This window comes from Crinia signifera, chromosome 1 (assembly GCF_055691185.1).
Source record: "Crinia signifera chromosome 1, ASM5569118v1, whole genome shotgun sequence".
Classification (NCBI taxonomy): Eukaryota; Metazoa; Chordata; class Amphibia; order Anura; family Myobatrachidae; genus Crinia; species Crinia signifera.
The window spans coordinates 231,776,151-231,790,663 of record NC_139217.1 but is presented as its reverse complement, the minus strand read 5'-3'; the positions used below and the strand labels follow the sequence as shown (position 1 = coordinate 231,790,663).

The 14,513-nt window shown below is 42.6% G+C and overlaps 1 protein-coding gene across 3 annotated transcripts in view; it reads left to right on the top strand.

Annotated features, from left to right (window-relative positions):
* The window catches only part of DOT1L (DOT1 like histone lysine methyltransferase), a 159,281-nt gene that overhangs the window by 61,633 nt on the left and 83,135 nt on the right, over positions 1-14,513 (top strand). For all 3 annotated transcript variants that reach the window (XM_083179415.1, XM_083179416.1, XM_083179414.1), the window contains exons 4-7: positions 53-116; positions 3,835-4,063; positions 6,320-6,414; positions 13,171-13,233. In XM_083179415.1, coding sequence (XP_083035541.1) covers positions 53-116; positions 3,835-4,063; positions 6,320-6,414; positions 13,171-13,233 — 451 coding nt within the window. The remainder of the gene's footprint in view (positions 1-52; positions 117-3,834; positions 4,064-6,319; positions 6,415-13,170; positions 13,234-14,513) is intronic.

The following is a 14,513-nucleotide window of genomic DNA, read 5'->3' as shown; positions in this document are numbered from 1 at the left end:
CACCCCACCCATTTCTGTATGTCTATTTCTCACTCCTCTACCTTTGTTTCAGTTTTGAGAGCATGCAACGGCTGTGTGAGAAGTATAACCGAGCCATTGACAGTATACATCAGCTGGTAAGGTCATTCTTCTTTGTCTATACCGTCTTGACCCTTAGACCTTGTGGGTTTTTCTTGGGTAAGATGAGAGGAAAGAGCATCTGCTTACCTCTGCCTGTTTTCAAAACAAAGGCATTGCATGGTTTTGTATTGCTCTTCCCAGTATGCACTATGCAATCTATTCCAATAAAATATAAACTTTGCTTCCTATCTTTAGCTGCCATTGTTGAAATTATCTATCCTTTCACTTCAAAATCCCTTTTTATGGGTGCAATTTGGTTAGAGATGGCAGATATTTCTTCGGTACCCGTAGAGACGGTTTGGAAAATCTGTGCTGCTACAGTACCTTAATTCTTGCCAATGTACACCTCATTGACCAGTGCATTTCAGTATCTATAACCTAGTAAATTTAAAATGTGATTGTATTTAGTTCTCTCCACCCACATTGTTGCAATAGATGCTTATTTCAGTTTGAAGGAAAATAAAATTGAGACATGCTTTCGAAACTATATTGGACACCCCACACCCTCTTACCCCACCCCACGGTGACTAAGCTTTTTGTTTTCAAATAGAGTAATAAGGCCAATAATTACAAGTAGATGAAGTGTACACTTTTTTTTTAATGAAACTTTGAGTATAATATAAGGGTGAGGTATATTTGTTTTTCTATATCTTGCTGTGTGTATGTATGTGTATATGTGTATATGTGTGTATATATATATATATATATATATATATATATATATATATATATATATTTTGTCACTGACGATTATCGTTTGTGAAAACACTGTGTATATGCACAATATAATTTGTCCAGGAGATAAATGAAAATCATAAGCAATATTTTATCATTTCCTCCATTCTATACACCTTTAGGTACACAATAGATCTAAAAAAATCCACAATTATACTATGTAACAGTCTAAACCACTTTATATAGGCTTCCTGGATCTAAAGTGTTTTTTACACAGAGACCTTTCATTTTGAAGCAAACTTTTTTTTTTTTATATTAATATGTAGATCAAAGAGAAATACTTACCGTGTACATATTTGAACACTATGCAGCACCTTTAGGTTTAAGTGCACATATACAATTGCTCGTAATTAGCTGCCACTGACAAATGATGATTGTGTCTAAATGGATATTCTACCGATTACATTATTAGCGGTATACAATTGGGTGGATTGTAATAAAGAAATATTTTGTGTATGTTTTAGTTATACCACTTCCACATTGCTATGTCGGACCTGGGATCTCGATTCCGGCTCTTTCACATTAAACCCGGGTCACCCATTATACACAAGCCAACTTGTGTTTAACCCTTCTTTTAACCTTGGTCGAATTGCAGGGTTAGTTGACCCAGGTAATAAGGTTCGGTGCTTTCACACTGCACCTCACCCCGGCAATAACAGATTTGGGTGCAGAATGAAAAGGGTATTTTCACCTTAGGCTAAGAAATGGAATTTATGCAATACCCGACAAATCGTTTTTTTTTACAACAGGTCTTCCGATTTCTCAAGAAAACAAATGGTTTTACTACAGGCAATCTATTTTCTCCTGGCCTCTCAGGTGGAGGTACCAGTTCTGGTGCACCACAGAGGAAAATGATACCTATTGGACTATTTTCAGTGGTCCTAAAACCAGACTCTTTTGTCAGACCCATTCTCAACTTCAATTACCTAAATCAGTATGTTGCATACCACTATTTCAAGATGGTCCATGCACTCGATAGCATATTGGGAACCCGACATACATGGTGTCATTGTAGGACACACAAGGACGCATATCTCCACATTCCCATATGGGAACTTTACCGAGCTTACCTACACTTCGCAATCTGTAAAGATCATTTCCAATTCCTGGCCCTGCCATTTGGATTAGCTTCGGTTCTCTGGGTCTTCAACATGATTATATATGTGATGTGATGATTTGCACTATTGAGAATGCAAGGTATCACAACAGACCCTTACTTAGATGACCTCAAGGCACCTTCCAGTACACTTCTCCTAGATCATGTGCTTAGAACATATTCGGTGCTGATCAGATACGGCTGGATAGTGATTTTGCAAAGTCTGCTCTCCTATTGACCAAATGCATACATGCCCTTTATTCAGATCTGATAGCAGTACAAATTTGTTCTCAAAATGGGCAAAACCATGTGCACTGCAGGTGGGGCAGATGTAACATGTGCAGAGAGTGTTAGATTTGTGTGTTATTTAGTTTCTGTGCAGGGTAAACGGATTCCCTTTGTGAGATTGAATTCCAAGACCTTGTCTCATTCGTCCAAGACCTTCAACTTCAAGGCTGGTGGTCATTCTCAGAAAGCCAACTGCTGATAAATTTATTGCAACTGAGGGATATCTTCAACACCCCACTAGCTCTTGAGGGATCATCAGGTTCGGGTCCAATCAGACAATGAGACAGCCTTTGCATATATAAAGTGACAAGGCTGCACATGCAGTACACAAGCAATAATAGAGATCTCCTGGGTTCCTCAGTGGTCTGAGTGACCAAAAGTAATTCTATCCATGGTATTCATCCCCATGGTGGACAATTGAGAGGCTGACTTTCTAAGTTGCCAAGATCTTCATCCAGGAGATGACTCTACACCTGGAGGTTTTTCCAGGCTATGAGTTGGAGGCGAAAGCCTCAAATTGATCTCATGGCATCAAGGCACAAACAACACTCGGTCGAGGTCTCAAGTGGCTATAAAGTGAATCCATCACAGAAATTCTAGTGGCGCCACATTGGCCACAGAAAAGCTGGTTCTCTGACCTACAATTGCTTCTGGCGAAAAACAAATGGCCTCTGCCCCTACATCCAGACCCACTCCATTAGGGTCCATTCGTACATCAAAATTTACAGCAGCTTAATTTGATGGTGTGGCTGTTGAAACTGTTCTAAAGAGTAATTGCCATCAAATTTACCCAGTGTAATGACTTGTTGCTTGGCTCAAGGGTTTTCCTTTCGCAGTGATTGGAACCTTTGATGAAAGCACAGAAGACCTTTTTGCAATAAGTCGTGTAAGTTCAGCCTCCTTTTGTATCTCCTATTGCTCCATGGGACCTTATCTGTCTACAGATAGTTACAAATCCAGTTTGCACCACTGTGTAGATGTTGTTTTTTTTTTTTCTTCCTTACTAAGAGATTAAAATAGAATGATTTAACACTTTAAGTGCCAAAATTTGAGAGATGTGCTAAATATCCGCTAATGCCAGTGTCACTCACATTTGTTATATAAATTCAAATGAAATAAGTTTTGTTAAAAAAAGATATTTCCTATATAAAGTAAACATTACAGGTCATTATGATGAATAAAAATTTTGCTTGGCAATTTTCACACCTATTTTGCCTAATTCACTTTGCACTCACAGGGTTAATACCTGGCACCAGACTGCACAAATGAGTAAATTCTAATGTTATCCATAACTTCATGTATACAGCTTCAGTATAGTGATAACAGAACAGAAATGTATGACAAGTCTTTCTGCTGTAAGCCAGTGAACTAAAAATCATAACTGATTTAACATGCTTTATTTTAGTTTTTTTTTACGTAGACTTTTTCTATTACAATAAACCAAATGAATGTACCCTTTCTTAGCAAAGTAGCAAAGGTTTTATATATTTTATGTATAGCTTGCGAGAATGTTTTTTCAGGTTTAGTTGCAAATATTCAGATATAGACATAAAGTATGTATTGCTGCTTGATTTCATTCAAATTTGTTTTGGCAGTGGAAGGGCACCACTCAGCCCATGAAGTTAAACACTCGTCCATCCACCGGTCTCCTTCGCCACATATTACAGCAAGTCTACAACCACTCAGTGACTGACCCAGAAAAGCTTAATAACTATGAGCCCTTTTCTCCTGAAGTGTATGGCGAGACCTCTTTTGATCTGGTGGCCCAAATGATAGATGAAATCAAGATGACAGAGGATGATTTCTTTGTTGACCTTGGAAGTGGTGAGTGATTCTTTCAGAAGAATTAGCAATGTATCTTCATATATGCAGTGATGAATACATTTTCCTGACAGCCTCCTACTCCCAATAGGGTAGTGAGAGAATACCATTGCCGGCAATTGACATGGCAAAGCATACTGAAAGTTGATTGTTCATTGGTTCACTGAAGGGGCCATAGAGTACATGTATTGATCACTATGGGGTATATATTAGTGTTTTATCGTAATTAATACATAACTTCTATGAACTCTTAGAGCAGTATTCAATGCTCTTGATTCGCTGCTTTTTTCAGCAAACGGGGCTGATTTTTGGCAAAATTATGAATTATTTCACCGAAAACGATGTTCGCCATATTCAATGCTCACTGTTCGCGAAAAGTGAATGTGAGCCAATTCGCCATTTTATAGTCACCTTTATTCAGTTTTGGTTTTCTATGGAAAATTTACCACAGTTCGCCAAAGTGTATTCAATGTTAAAATGGAGAACGATGTTCACTACTTTTCTTTTTTGGTGAAGATCGCCGTATATAAATTTCCTCCATGTTGCAATTGATTGACATGCTCTCTGCCAGGGGTTAACATGCTCACTGCCATTATTTATGCTGTAGCGGATTCCTAGGACACACAACAGCACAGCTGCTGTCGCACACTGCCAGCCTCCACTTCCAGCCACCTACAGTATTAAAACAATGCTGCCCCAGCGCTGACATCCACTAATCATCGCACTGAAGCAGCAGTACAGGAGCAAGCAGTGTTCCCGTACTGCTGCTGCTTCAATGCGGTGAAAGTAGATGTCAGCGCTGGGGCTGCTGGAGCCGGAGGTCTGCTGCTGTTGATGGACCCGTCCTCTGCGCCAGGCACTCCCTTCCTACCAAGGCCATCCTGTCTGCCACTGTTTCCCTGCTGCTGAGTGCGCCGGATTTCAATAGTTTTGCAGTCGGGGGCTCACTGAATAAGTTGAGAGGGCTAGCAGTGGACAGAGAGGACGGAGGAAGCATGGTGAGCGCACAGCGAATCCAAAAGCTGGTACGCTGCTGTGCGCTCGCCGTGCAGTTCAAAACTGCCCTTAATATATATTTTAAAGGGTTTACTAAACTCCACAAATATGTGTGAAGTATGGTTAAAACTGTATATTGTGATAGAATTGTGATAATTGAAATTACTCACCAGTGCTTTTAAACACATGCATATACTGCATATGTTTGTTGGAACTAGTGCAGTGTACCTCCTACATAATGTTTACTCTTATTATGCCTCTAAATATTGTAATTTATTTCTGCAGGTATTGGTTTGACTGTAAAATAAGTAGTTTTTAAAGACTGATTGTATTGGATCCAAGTTAAATGTGGGACATGGGTAACAATGATTTACGTTGCTGGTAATAATGCGGATATACCCATATGATTGTCAGTGTACTGATTATATGAACTTTTTATATTTACGTCAGGGGGAGGAGTTATTAGCTACAGAAGTAATTCCTCTAATTGTAAATTCTAATTGAATATTGAGTGTATAAGAATGTTGGTGTTTTCAGTAGTTTCTCCACTATATACATCAGATAGAGGCTGTATTAGGTAATGTGTTGGGTTTATTGCCAGTAAATACTATTGTGCTCAGTTTTAATACAAGTAAAGCAAGATGTAAAATATAAATATCTACATTGGGAAATAGTTTTTGGTGATACCTCTTACCATTTTTTTCAACCCCCCTTTGAAATGTGGGAGTTATTACTGCCGCACCCTGTACAAAGCACAGACCTTGACGTGAAAAAAAAAAAGCAGTTGCTTTGTAACACTTTGTATACAGTTTCAGACTGGTCACACACAGATACAAGTGTTGCACAACCAAATAATTAGTGCAATGGTGTGAAGTAACTTGTTGCATTTGCAACTAAAGGTGCATACCTTTATCGCCTGCCCGTACACACGGCTTTTGAGCTGAAAGCGGCTCAAATTACAAAACTGAGTGGCATTCAGCTCAGAATCGCACAGTGTGTATAGGCCTTAAGACACTTTTTCAGGTGAGAAAGATGCTTGGTGTAATGCAAACTGCATGGTACCTGATGTTGCTGAGAAGGACTCTTACTCTGCAGTAATAGAGGATGAGTACATATCTTTTATATATGTGCACCTGTAAATGAAAGCGTTTGCAGTTATGTTATATGGTTTAGAATATAACCCCTCTTCTCTCAATATATACTGTTTTTACCAGAATGTACACAGAACCACAATTAGTCATCTAATAAATGTCCTCCCTTCAGGTGTTGGACAAGTTGTTCTGCAGGTAGCTGCAGCTACTGGGTGTAAACATCATTATGGAGTGGAGAAAGCAGACATCCCAGCCAAGTATGCAGAAGTAAGTGATGTGGTCTGTAAAATTCCATAGTTTAGGAGATAAAACTATATAGATTTATTGCTCACGTGCATCTGGTGAAATTGGCTAGAGTGTGTAGTATTGGAGTTTGGCACTAAAACATTTTAATTCCTTTCTTCTCCCCATCTAACCCCTCCCAAATCCAGCAGCAGCTCCCCTTCATTTTTGGGCATTGGAGAGATGACACACTTTTCCAGCTAGTTTGTAGCTAGGTTTATTCTATGTTTTATTTTTAAAAACAGGTTGTTTAGTCCTTGTTCACAGGTGACCAGCACCAACAGCGTGGGTGTAGATGGGAAAAGGGCCAATGGTGCCCTACTCTTTCCAGGTCTCTGGAGAGACACCAAACCAGAGGCTGGTAACTGAGGAGTGGTCACAGCCTACTGACTTGTGCTGAGCTGTGACCATTGCTGCAACAGGACCACTCACCCTGTCATCTATCTGCTGTGGCCAGCGCTTCCTCCAGCTCGCTCTCCTTGCAGCGTGGTTTACATTAGCACGGCTATGCATAGGCACTGAGCCCAGCTTCCGGGTCAAACTAAGACCTAATGAGTGTCGGGAGTGTGTGCAGAGCTGCTTGGCAGTGTGATCCCACACTCATGGTCGACCTGGTTAAAAGGTCCGCAAAGTTACATTTATTTATGTCCTTTTAAGTTTTTTTTGTTTTTGAGCTTTTTTTCATCCATGGGACCCCAGTTAGAAATGGTTTAAAGGTGTTCAAAGCAGAGCGAGTCACCTGACCTGAAGCAAGGCAAGCAAAGCTATTTATTTTGGTACTTATGTATTATCTGGGCTCCCATGTTAAATGCACCCCATTTTTTCATACCCCTACTATCCAACTACGCATGGAGTTGATTTTATATAGTGTGGCGAGCGCAGCGAGCCACCGTGCCCGAAGCGTGGCGAGCGTAGCGAGCCCCGCGAGGGGACGTGGTCTCATATGAAAAACGGGAGCCCAGATATTACATAAGTACCTTTATTTTTATTTAAATCTTACATCTGCCATTTTCTTGCTACACACCAGATACTGCCTTCAAGCACAAATGGCTACAGAGAGTGGGTTGCGAGATCTCATGCATTAAGCTTTGTGACCCTGCTGGAAATTGGCTCCAGTTTCGTGCTTTGCCACATAGTTTTACAAGAATTCTGTCGGGTTCATTTTAATTCATGAGTCACCATGAGTCACCATGAGTCACTTAGCTGATTTAGGGACTTCTGCCTTCACCAGTGGATTTCCTGGTTTGGTGATACTCCCTTCCCTACAAATACCACAATGTCTTCTGTTCATGCTAAGAAACATCCTCAAATGCATCCTTCCAAAAAAAAAAAATATATATTTCTTCTTCTTACTTCATGGCAGCCATACAATGGGTTCATCCCTCTCTCCCCTTACAATTAGACAGGTAGTTTTTCCCTAGGACACGCCCCCTTCTTCCACCAGTACATAGCCAGCACCTTCCCCCATGACTCCAGTCTTTTTCCTGTCTCCTAGACAGATAGACAGTGTAGTACAGGTTTTATTTTATTTTATTTCTTACCTACTGGTAGGCGTTACGCTGCCAGTCCTGGGCAGCGTTGGGGTGGCGGTGCCTTTCCCATTAGGAGGTCTGGCCGGCGGCATGTACCTCGTTTGCGTGTACTGATAAGCGGAGGGAGCCCGGAGGTTTTTTCTTAGTTAAATCCCCGCCGGCAGACAGAAGCGTCTGTGCGGCGCGTGCTGGGCTCCCGATGTGCAGGCGTTCAGGCGCGCTGCTCTGACCCAAACACGCTGTCCCCGCGCAGTACTGTGACGCAACCTTGCGGTCCACGGGGCAGGAAGTCAGGCGGGCGTGCGTTCCAAGCGTCGGGATGACGCGCACGCTGCCTGACGCTGCCGGAAGGCGGAAGTAGCCTTCTTAATGCGCCTGGTCGGTGTTACAGGCGCTTCCTCGTGCTAGCTGTGCTGTTTGCAAGCCCCGTGGTACCAGAGACATGGAGGAGGAAGCCTCTCAAAAACTTTCTACGTTGCTGCCCAGGTAGGTCCTCTCAGAGGACTGAGTTTTTTATATATGTAAAATTACGCAGAGTAGTTAGTGATTATTGTTATTTAATCTTCTAGTGTGCCTGTGGGGACTAAGAAGAAATTGGCCAAGAAGAAACATGTTAGCAAGACATGTATTGGTTGTGATAAGATTTTCACTGGAGAGAATTCCTTGTGCCGCAGCTGTGACAAGGGAGCTGATACCAGTATTGGGACTGTTTCCCAGATTAGTGAGCTTATGGCCTGGATGAAAGATAACTTTGTCTCCAAGAAAGAATATCAGGGGAAAAGGTCCAGGTCACAGACCAGTCTGGATGTAGAATGTGATTTACCTGCGGCTGCAGATATTGATGATGATGATGATGATGGGGATGACGGCACAGAAGCCGGTGAACTAGTGGAAGAGGAACGGTCCTTTAATTTAGAGCTGGTGGAGGTGGTTCTTAAAGAACTGTATAAAACACTGAACTATAAACAACCAGTGAGAACCGAGTATGACGCTCTGTTTGAGGACAGGTCAAGAAAGGGGAGGTGTTTTCCCGTGCACAAGGTGGTTAAGGAGATCCTAATTAAGGAGTGGTCCAATGCGGACAAACGGATTGGGCCTGTGAAAAGGACAGAGAAGATGTACCCCATAGAGGATGCAGAATTTCTAAAGTGGTGTAGTATCCCCAAAATTGATGCGGCAGTGTCCGAAGTCACCACCAAAACTACGATTCCTCTTGAGGACGGGGCATCTCTTAAAGATGCTATGGAGAAGCGTATGGAGAGCGCTTTAAAAAGGCTGCACATCTCTAGCGCCACGTCTATCAAATCAGGAGTGGCTATTGCCTCCTTGGCTAGAGCCCTTAGGATATGGTGCGCCTCTTTACAAGAGGACCTACAAGAACGGGTGGCTAGAGAGCAAATGATCAGCAGTCTGGCACAAATCCAACTTACCGTTGATTATATATGTGAGGCATCCCTAGACGTGCTGGATTACTCAGCGAAGGCGTTGACCTCTGGAGTGGTGGCAAGGAGAGCCCTGTGGCTCAAGTCTTGGGCAGCAGACACCCACTCTAAAAATAAACTGGCAACCCTGCCGTTCGAGGGGGAATTCCTTTTCGGCAGCAAACTCGACCAGATGATGCAGAGGATGTCGGGGGGGAAGTCAGTGAGACTCCCCCAAAATAAAAGGGGAAGAGGTTTCAATTATTTCCCCAGGCAAAGCTTCAGACAAGCCAGAGCCTATAGGCCCGGGAGGCCTTTTCGGGAGAGATATACCTCAGGTATTTCCAGAGCCTTCTTTCGACAGACTGTCAAAAGAGGGGATAAGAAACAGTGACAGGTTGTGTCCCGTGGACAATTTACAGGTGGCCGGAAGATTGCTGCAGTTTACCCACGTGTGGGAACAAACGGTACAAGACACCTGGGTTCTAGAAGTGGTGTCCACGGGATACCGCCTAGAGTTCATTTCAAAACCCAGAAGGGAAAAATTTTTAGTTTCAAGGATTCCAGTTTTAAGGGCGGAGCAGGAAGCATTGGCCCTGAGCATAAGAGATCTGGCGGATTCGGGGGCCGTGGAGCCGGTCCCAGAGGCAGAGCAGGGCCTAGGGTTCTACTCCCGTTTGTTCGTGGTAACAAAAAGTTCTGGAGGTTTCAGAACAATCTTGGATCTAAGAGATCTAAACGCCAGAATCTGGAAACGCAAGTTCCACATGGAAACAGCCAAGACTATCCTTATGGGTCTGAGAAGGGAAGACTACATGGTCTCTATAGACCTAAGAGACGCTTATTTCCATGTCCCTATCTATATACCAGACAGAAAATTTCTCAGGTTCTGCGTCAGAGGAAAACATCTTCGGTTTACCTGCCTTCCCTTTGGTCTCACATCCTCACCGAGGGTATTTACAAAAGTACTCGTAGTCATGATAGAGTGCTTAAGGAGAAAGAACATAGCAATATGGGCTTATTTGGACGATCTACTTATCTCAGCAAAGTCAAAAGCAGAAGCCGTCCGAGATACAGAAATAGTAGTCCAGTTCCTACAAGATCACGGGTGGCTGATCAATTGGAACAAGAGCCATCTGTCTCCTACACAGACCATCCAATACCTAGGCGTCATCGTGGACACAGTACGGTTCGAGGTCACCCTGTCCGGCCAGAGATGCGAGAAGATTCAAGAGCTGGTAGAGGTAATCCAAGGGAATCGGAAGGTTCCGCTGAGACTAGCAATAAGTCTCTTAGGGATGATGTCTTCAACAGTGGAGGTCGTACCATGGGCCAGGTGGCATATGAGGACACTACAGTGGCATCTCCTACCCTATACCAGAAACCAAGTTTCTCTGGAACGCTACATCACACTCCCTCGATCAGTGGTGTCGTCACTTCAGTGGTGGCAAAGCAGGTACATGGCGGTCAGAAGAATGTCTCTTTCAAGCCCACAGTATGTAGTGCTGACAACAGACGCAAGCGTCACAGGGTGGGGAGCACATTGCTCAGGCAAAACTACCCAAGGTATCTGGTCCGTCCAAGAATCGGATCTATCATCCAACCACAGGGAACTTCGAGCAGTTTTCATGGCCATGAAGTTCTTCTCAGGCGAAATAGGAAAATCCCACCTAAGAGTCTTCTCAGACAACGTAGCGACAGTCGCTTATATCAACAAGCAAGGGGGGACAAGAAGTCGCCCACTGCTAGAAGAGATCCGGTTGATCATGGGCTGGGCAGAGAAACATCTCCGATCCATCTCGGCATTACATGTGCCAGGGGAAGAAAATCAGCTGGCAGACTTCCTAAGCAGGACTCAAATTCTGCCAGGAGAATGGGAGCTGAAGGACTCAGTCTTCAGACAAATCGTTCGCAGATTCGGCCAGCCACAAATAGATCTGATGGCGACGCCAGAGAATACGAAGGTTCAACGATTCTTCTCCAGAAACCCGGCACGAGGATCGGAAGGCGTGGACGCCCTGTCCCAGAGATGGCAGTTCTCCCTGGTATACATCTTCCCACCCTTCCCACTCATACACAAAGTACTGTGGAAGATCAGATCGGAGAGAGTTCGGGCGATAGTTATTCTCCCATATTGGCCCAGAAGGGCCTGGTTCCCGATGGCAGAGGGCATGGCGGTGGCAGAGCCATGGTTTCTTCCAGTGTCACAGGATCTTCTGATGCAGGGCCCAGTAATGTGCCAGGACCCACAGAAACTTCATTTAGCGGCATGGAATTTGAAAGGAAGCAACTGACAGATAAAGGCCTGTCAGCAGTCGTAGTAGACATGCTACTTCAAGCAAGGAAGAAAGTTTCCTCTGATATATATTATAGAATCTGGAGGATCTTCGCGGGATGGTCTGAACATAGATTTCCTTTTCCCAAGGCTAGACTGGCGCATGTTCTACAGTTCCTCTGTGAAGGTTTTAATAAGGGCCTATCCATAGCAACTCTGAAGGTACAAGTTTCAGCCCTTAGTGTTCTACTGGATAAGAAGTTAGCAGACCAAGGACTGATAAAAAGATTTTTTCAAGCAGCTAAAAGAATCCGTCCAAGAGTTAGACCAGTGATTCCTCAGTGGGACCTCAATCTGGTACTAAACGGTCTCATGGCAAACCCATTCGAACCATGTGAGAGAGCTGGGCTAAAATTTCTTACGTGGAAGGTAGCGTTTATGGTCGCTATTACGTCGGCAAGACGTGTAGGGGAGTTACATGCGTTACTATGTTGTGAACCCTACCTTAAGTTATTTCAGGACAAAGTAGTCCTAAGAACCAAACCTTCATTTTTTCCGAAGGTAGTCTCATCTTTTCATATGAGTCAAGATATTGTTTTGCCTTGTTTTTTTCCAAATCCATCCACTAGAAGAGAAAAAGATCTTCATACGCTGGATATGGTGAGAATAATTAAAATTTATTTGGATCGTACAGCAAGCTTCAGGAAAACGAGATCGTTGTTTGTGATTCCACAAGGAGCAAAGAAAGGATTTGCGCCTTCAAAACAAACTATCTCAAGGTGGCTCAAAGAAGTTATTTGTTTCACCTACAAGAAAGTTGGCCGACAAGTTCCAGAAGGTATAAAGGCACACTCGGCTAGGGCAATGGCAACTTCCTGGGCAAGAGAGGCTAACGTCTCGGTCAAAGACATATGCCAAGCTGCGACATGGTCGTCCATACATACCTTTGCAAAACATTATGCATTGGATGTAGCTGAAGAATCTTTTGGGAGCAGAGTTCTACATCAGGCCTTGATTTAAGGTATTGTAGCCCACCCTACTGCTTTGGTATATCCCATTGTATGGCTGCCATGAAGTAAGAAGAAGAAAGTTACGGATTATACTTACGATAATTCCTTTTCTTCGGAGTACTTCATGGCAGCCTGTATTATTATCCCCCCCCGTGTTTGTGTTTTTCCCTAGGATCGGTGGCGGAGACGAGTCAAAAGACTGGAGTCATGGGGGAAGGTGCTGGCTATGTACTGGTGGAAGAAGGGGGCGTGTCCTAGGGAAAAACTACCTGTCTAATTGTAAGGGGAGAGAGGGATGAACCCATTGTATGGCTGCCATGAAGTACTCCGAAGAAAAGGAATTATCGTAAGTATAATCCGTAACTTTATATTGAAATGCTAGAGAAAACCCAACAAGTGGCAGAAAGATCGGGTGTTGCACCATGTCATTTTTTGGTTTTGGAATTAATATTTTTTACAAAATACTGATTGTGCCTTTTCCCATTTGTTGGTTCTACTTACAGACAATGGATAAAGAGTTCAGAAAATGGATAAAATGGTATGGAAAGAAGCATGCAGAGTACACAGTAAGTAATTATTATTACACAAAACTACAATGTTTGCAGTAAGTTGTAAATTGCTTCATACTGTACGAAGAGAAAGATCTAACAATTCTTGTGCAGACTAGACTGACAGTTATTCAGTAATTTGGGTTAAAATATTGGAGGCCTATCAGATCTTAACATTTCTACAATAAGATTTCTCATTTTTTTTTAATACTTAAAATATGTGGTCTTAAATTAATTTCAAATAATTTGTTAAACTTTTGAATGTGCAGTTTTAATACAGACCTGTTCAAGAAAAATGTAATTATTGTAAACCATCTTCTCCTGAAACAGCAGAACTGCTGGAAGTAGATTCAGGACCTTGTAACGACACTTTCTCCTTCAGCTGCAAACTGTCAGGTCATCATGTACACTTTTGATTGCAGTTGAAGTAGACTTCAGTAAAACTTAAGCTCCATACACACAAAGCGATATTTCAAACAATATTGCTCGTATTGGCCCTTCTGAGCGATCTAGGTTGTGATATTGCTTAGTGTTTATGCTTAATTTCATTTAAAATGCTTTCTCCTGCAGATTGTTGTTGTACTCAGTCATCTGTGCAGGCCGCACAATTTGACTATATTTACTGAGCAGGGACATAATGACTCCACTGATCAATATCGTTTAGGCTTTTTACGGTGAGGGCAGTAAAGGTGTGGAACTCTCTGCGGTGGGGTTGGCAGACACAATAAACAAATTTTAGGTAAGGTTGGACAAGTATCTATTGTCTGACAACATTTAGGGTTAAAACACCTAGGGTTTAGTAGAGTACAGAAGGCAAAATAATGTCAATGTAATCATTGCTTAGCTTAAAGTAAAAACTTGGGGAAAAAAGTTTGACTTGATGGACGTACATATTTATACAACTTTACTGACTATGTTATTATGTATGCACAATATGATACGTTTGTCCGGAACACTGGGAAGTTCAAGGGAAATTGTTGTATATCACTCATGGGGTGTATAGTCTAGTACAGGCATGTCCAAACTATGGCCCTCCAGCTGTTGTGAAGTCCCATCATGCCTTGCCACAGTTTTGCTATTAGGGAATGCTAAAACTATGGCAAGGCATGCTGGGATGTGTAGTTTCACAAAAGCTGGAGGGCCATAGTTTGGACATGCCTGGTCTAGTGTGTGCCTGGTTAAAGAAGGGACAATAAAATTCCAGGGACATTGGCAAGTTTAGACTGTTACCTAGACTAATAGTGGTTAGTGGGTGTCTAAAGCACTGAATGAGTGACAGTGACACTTCTCAATGTGAG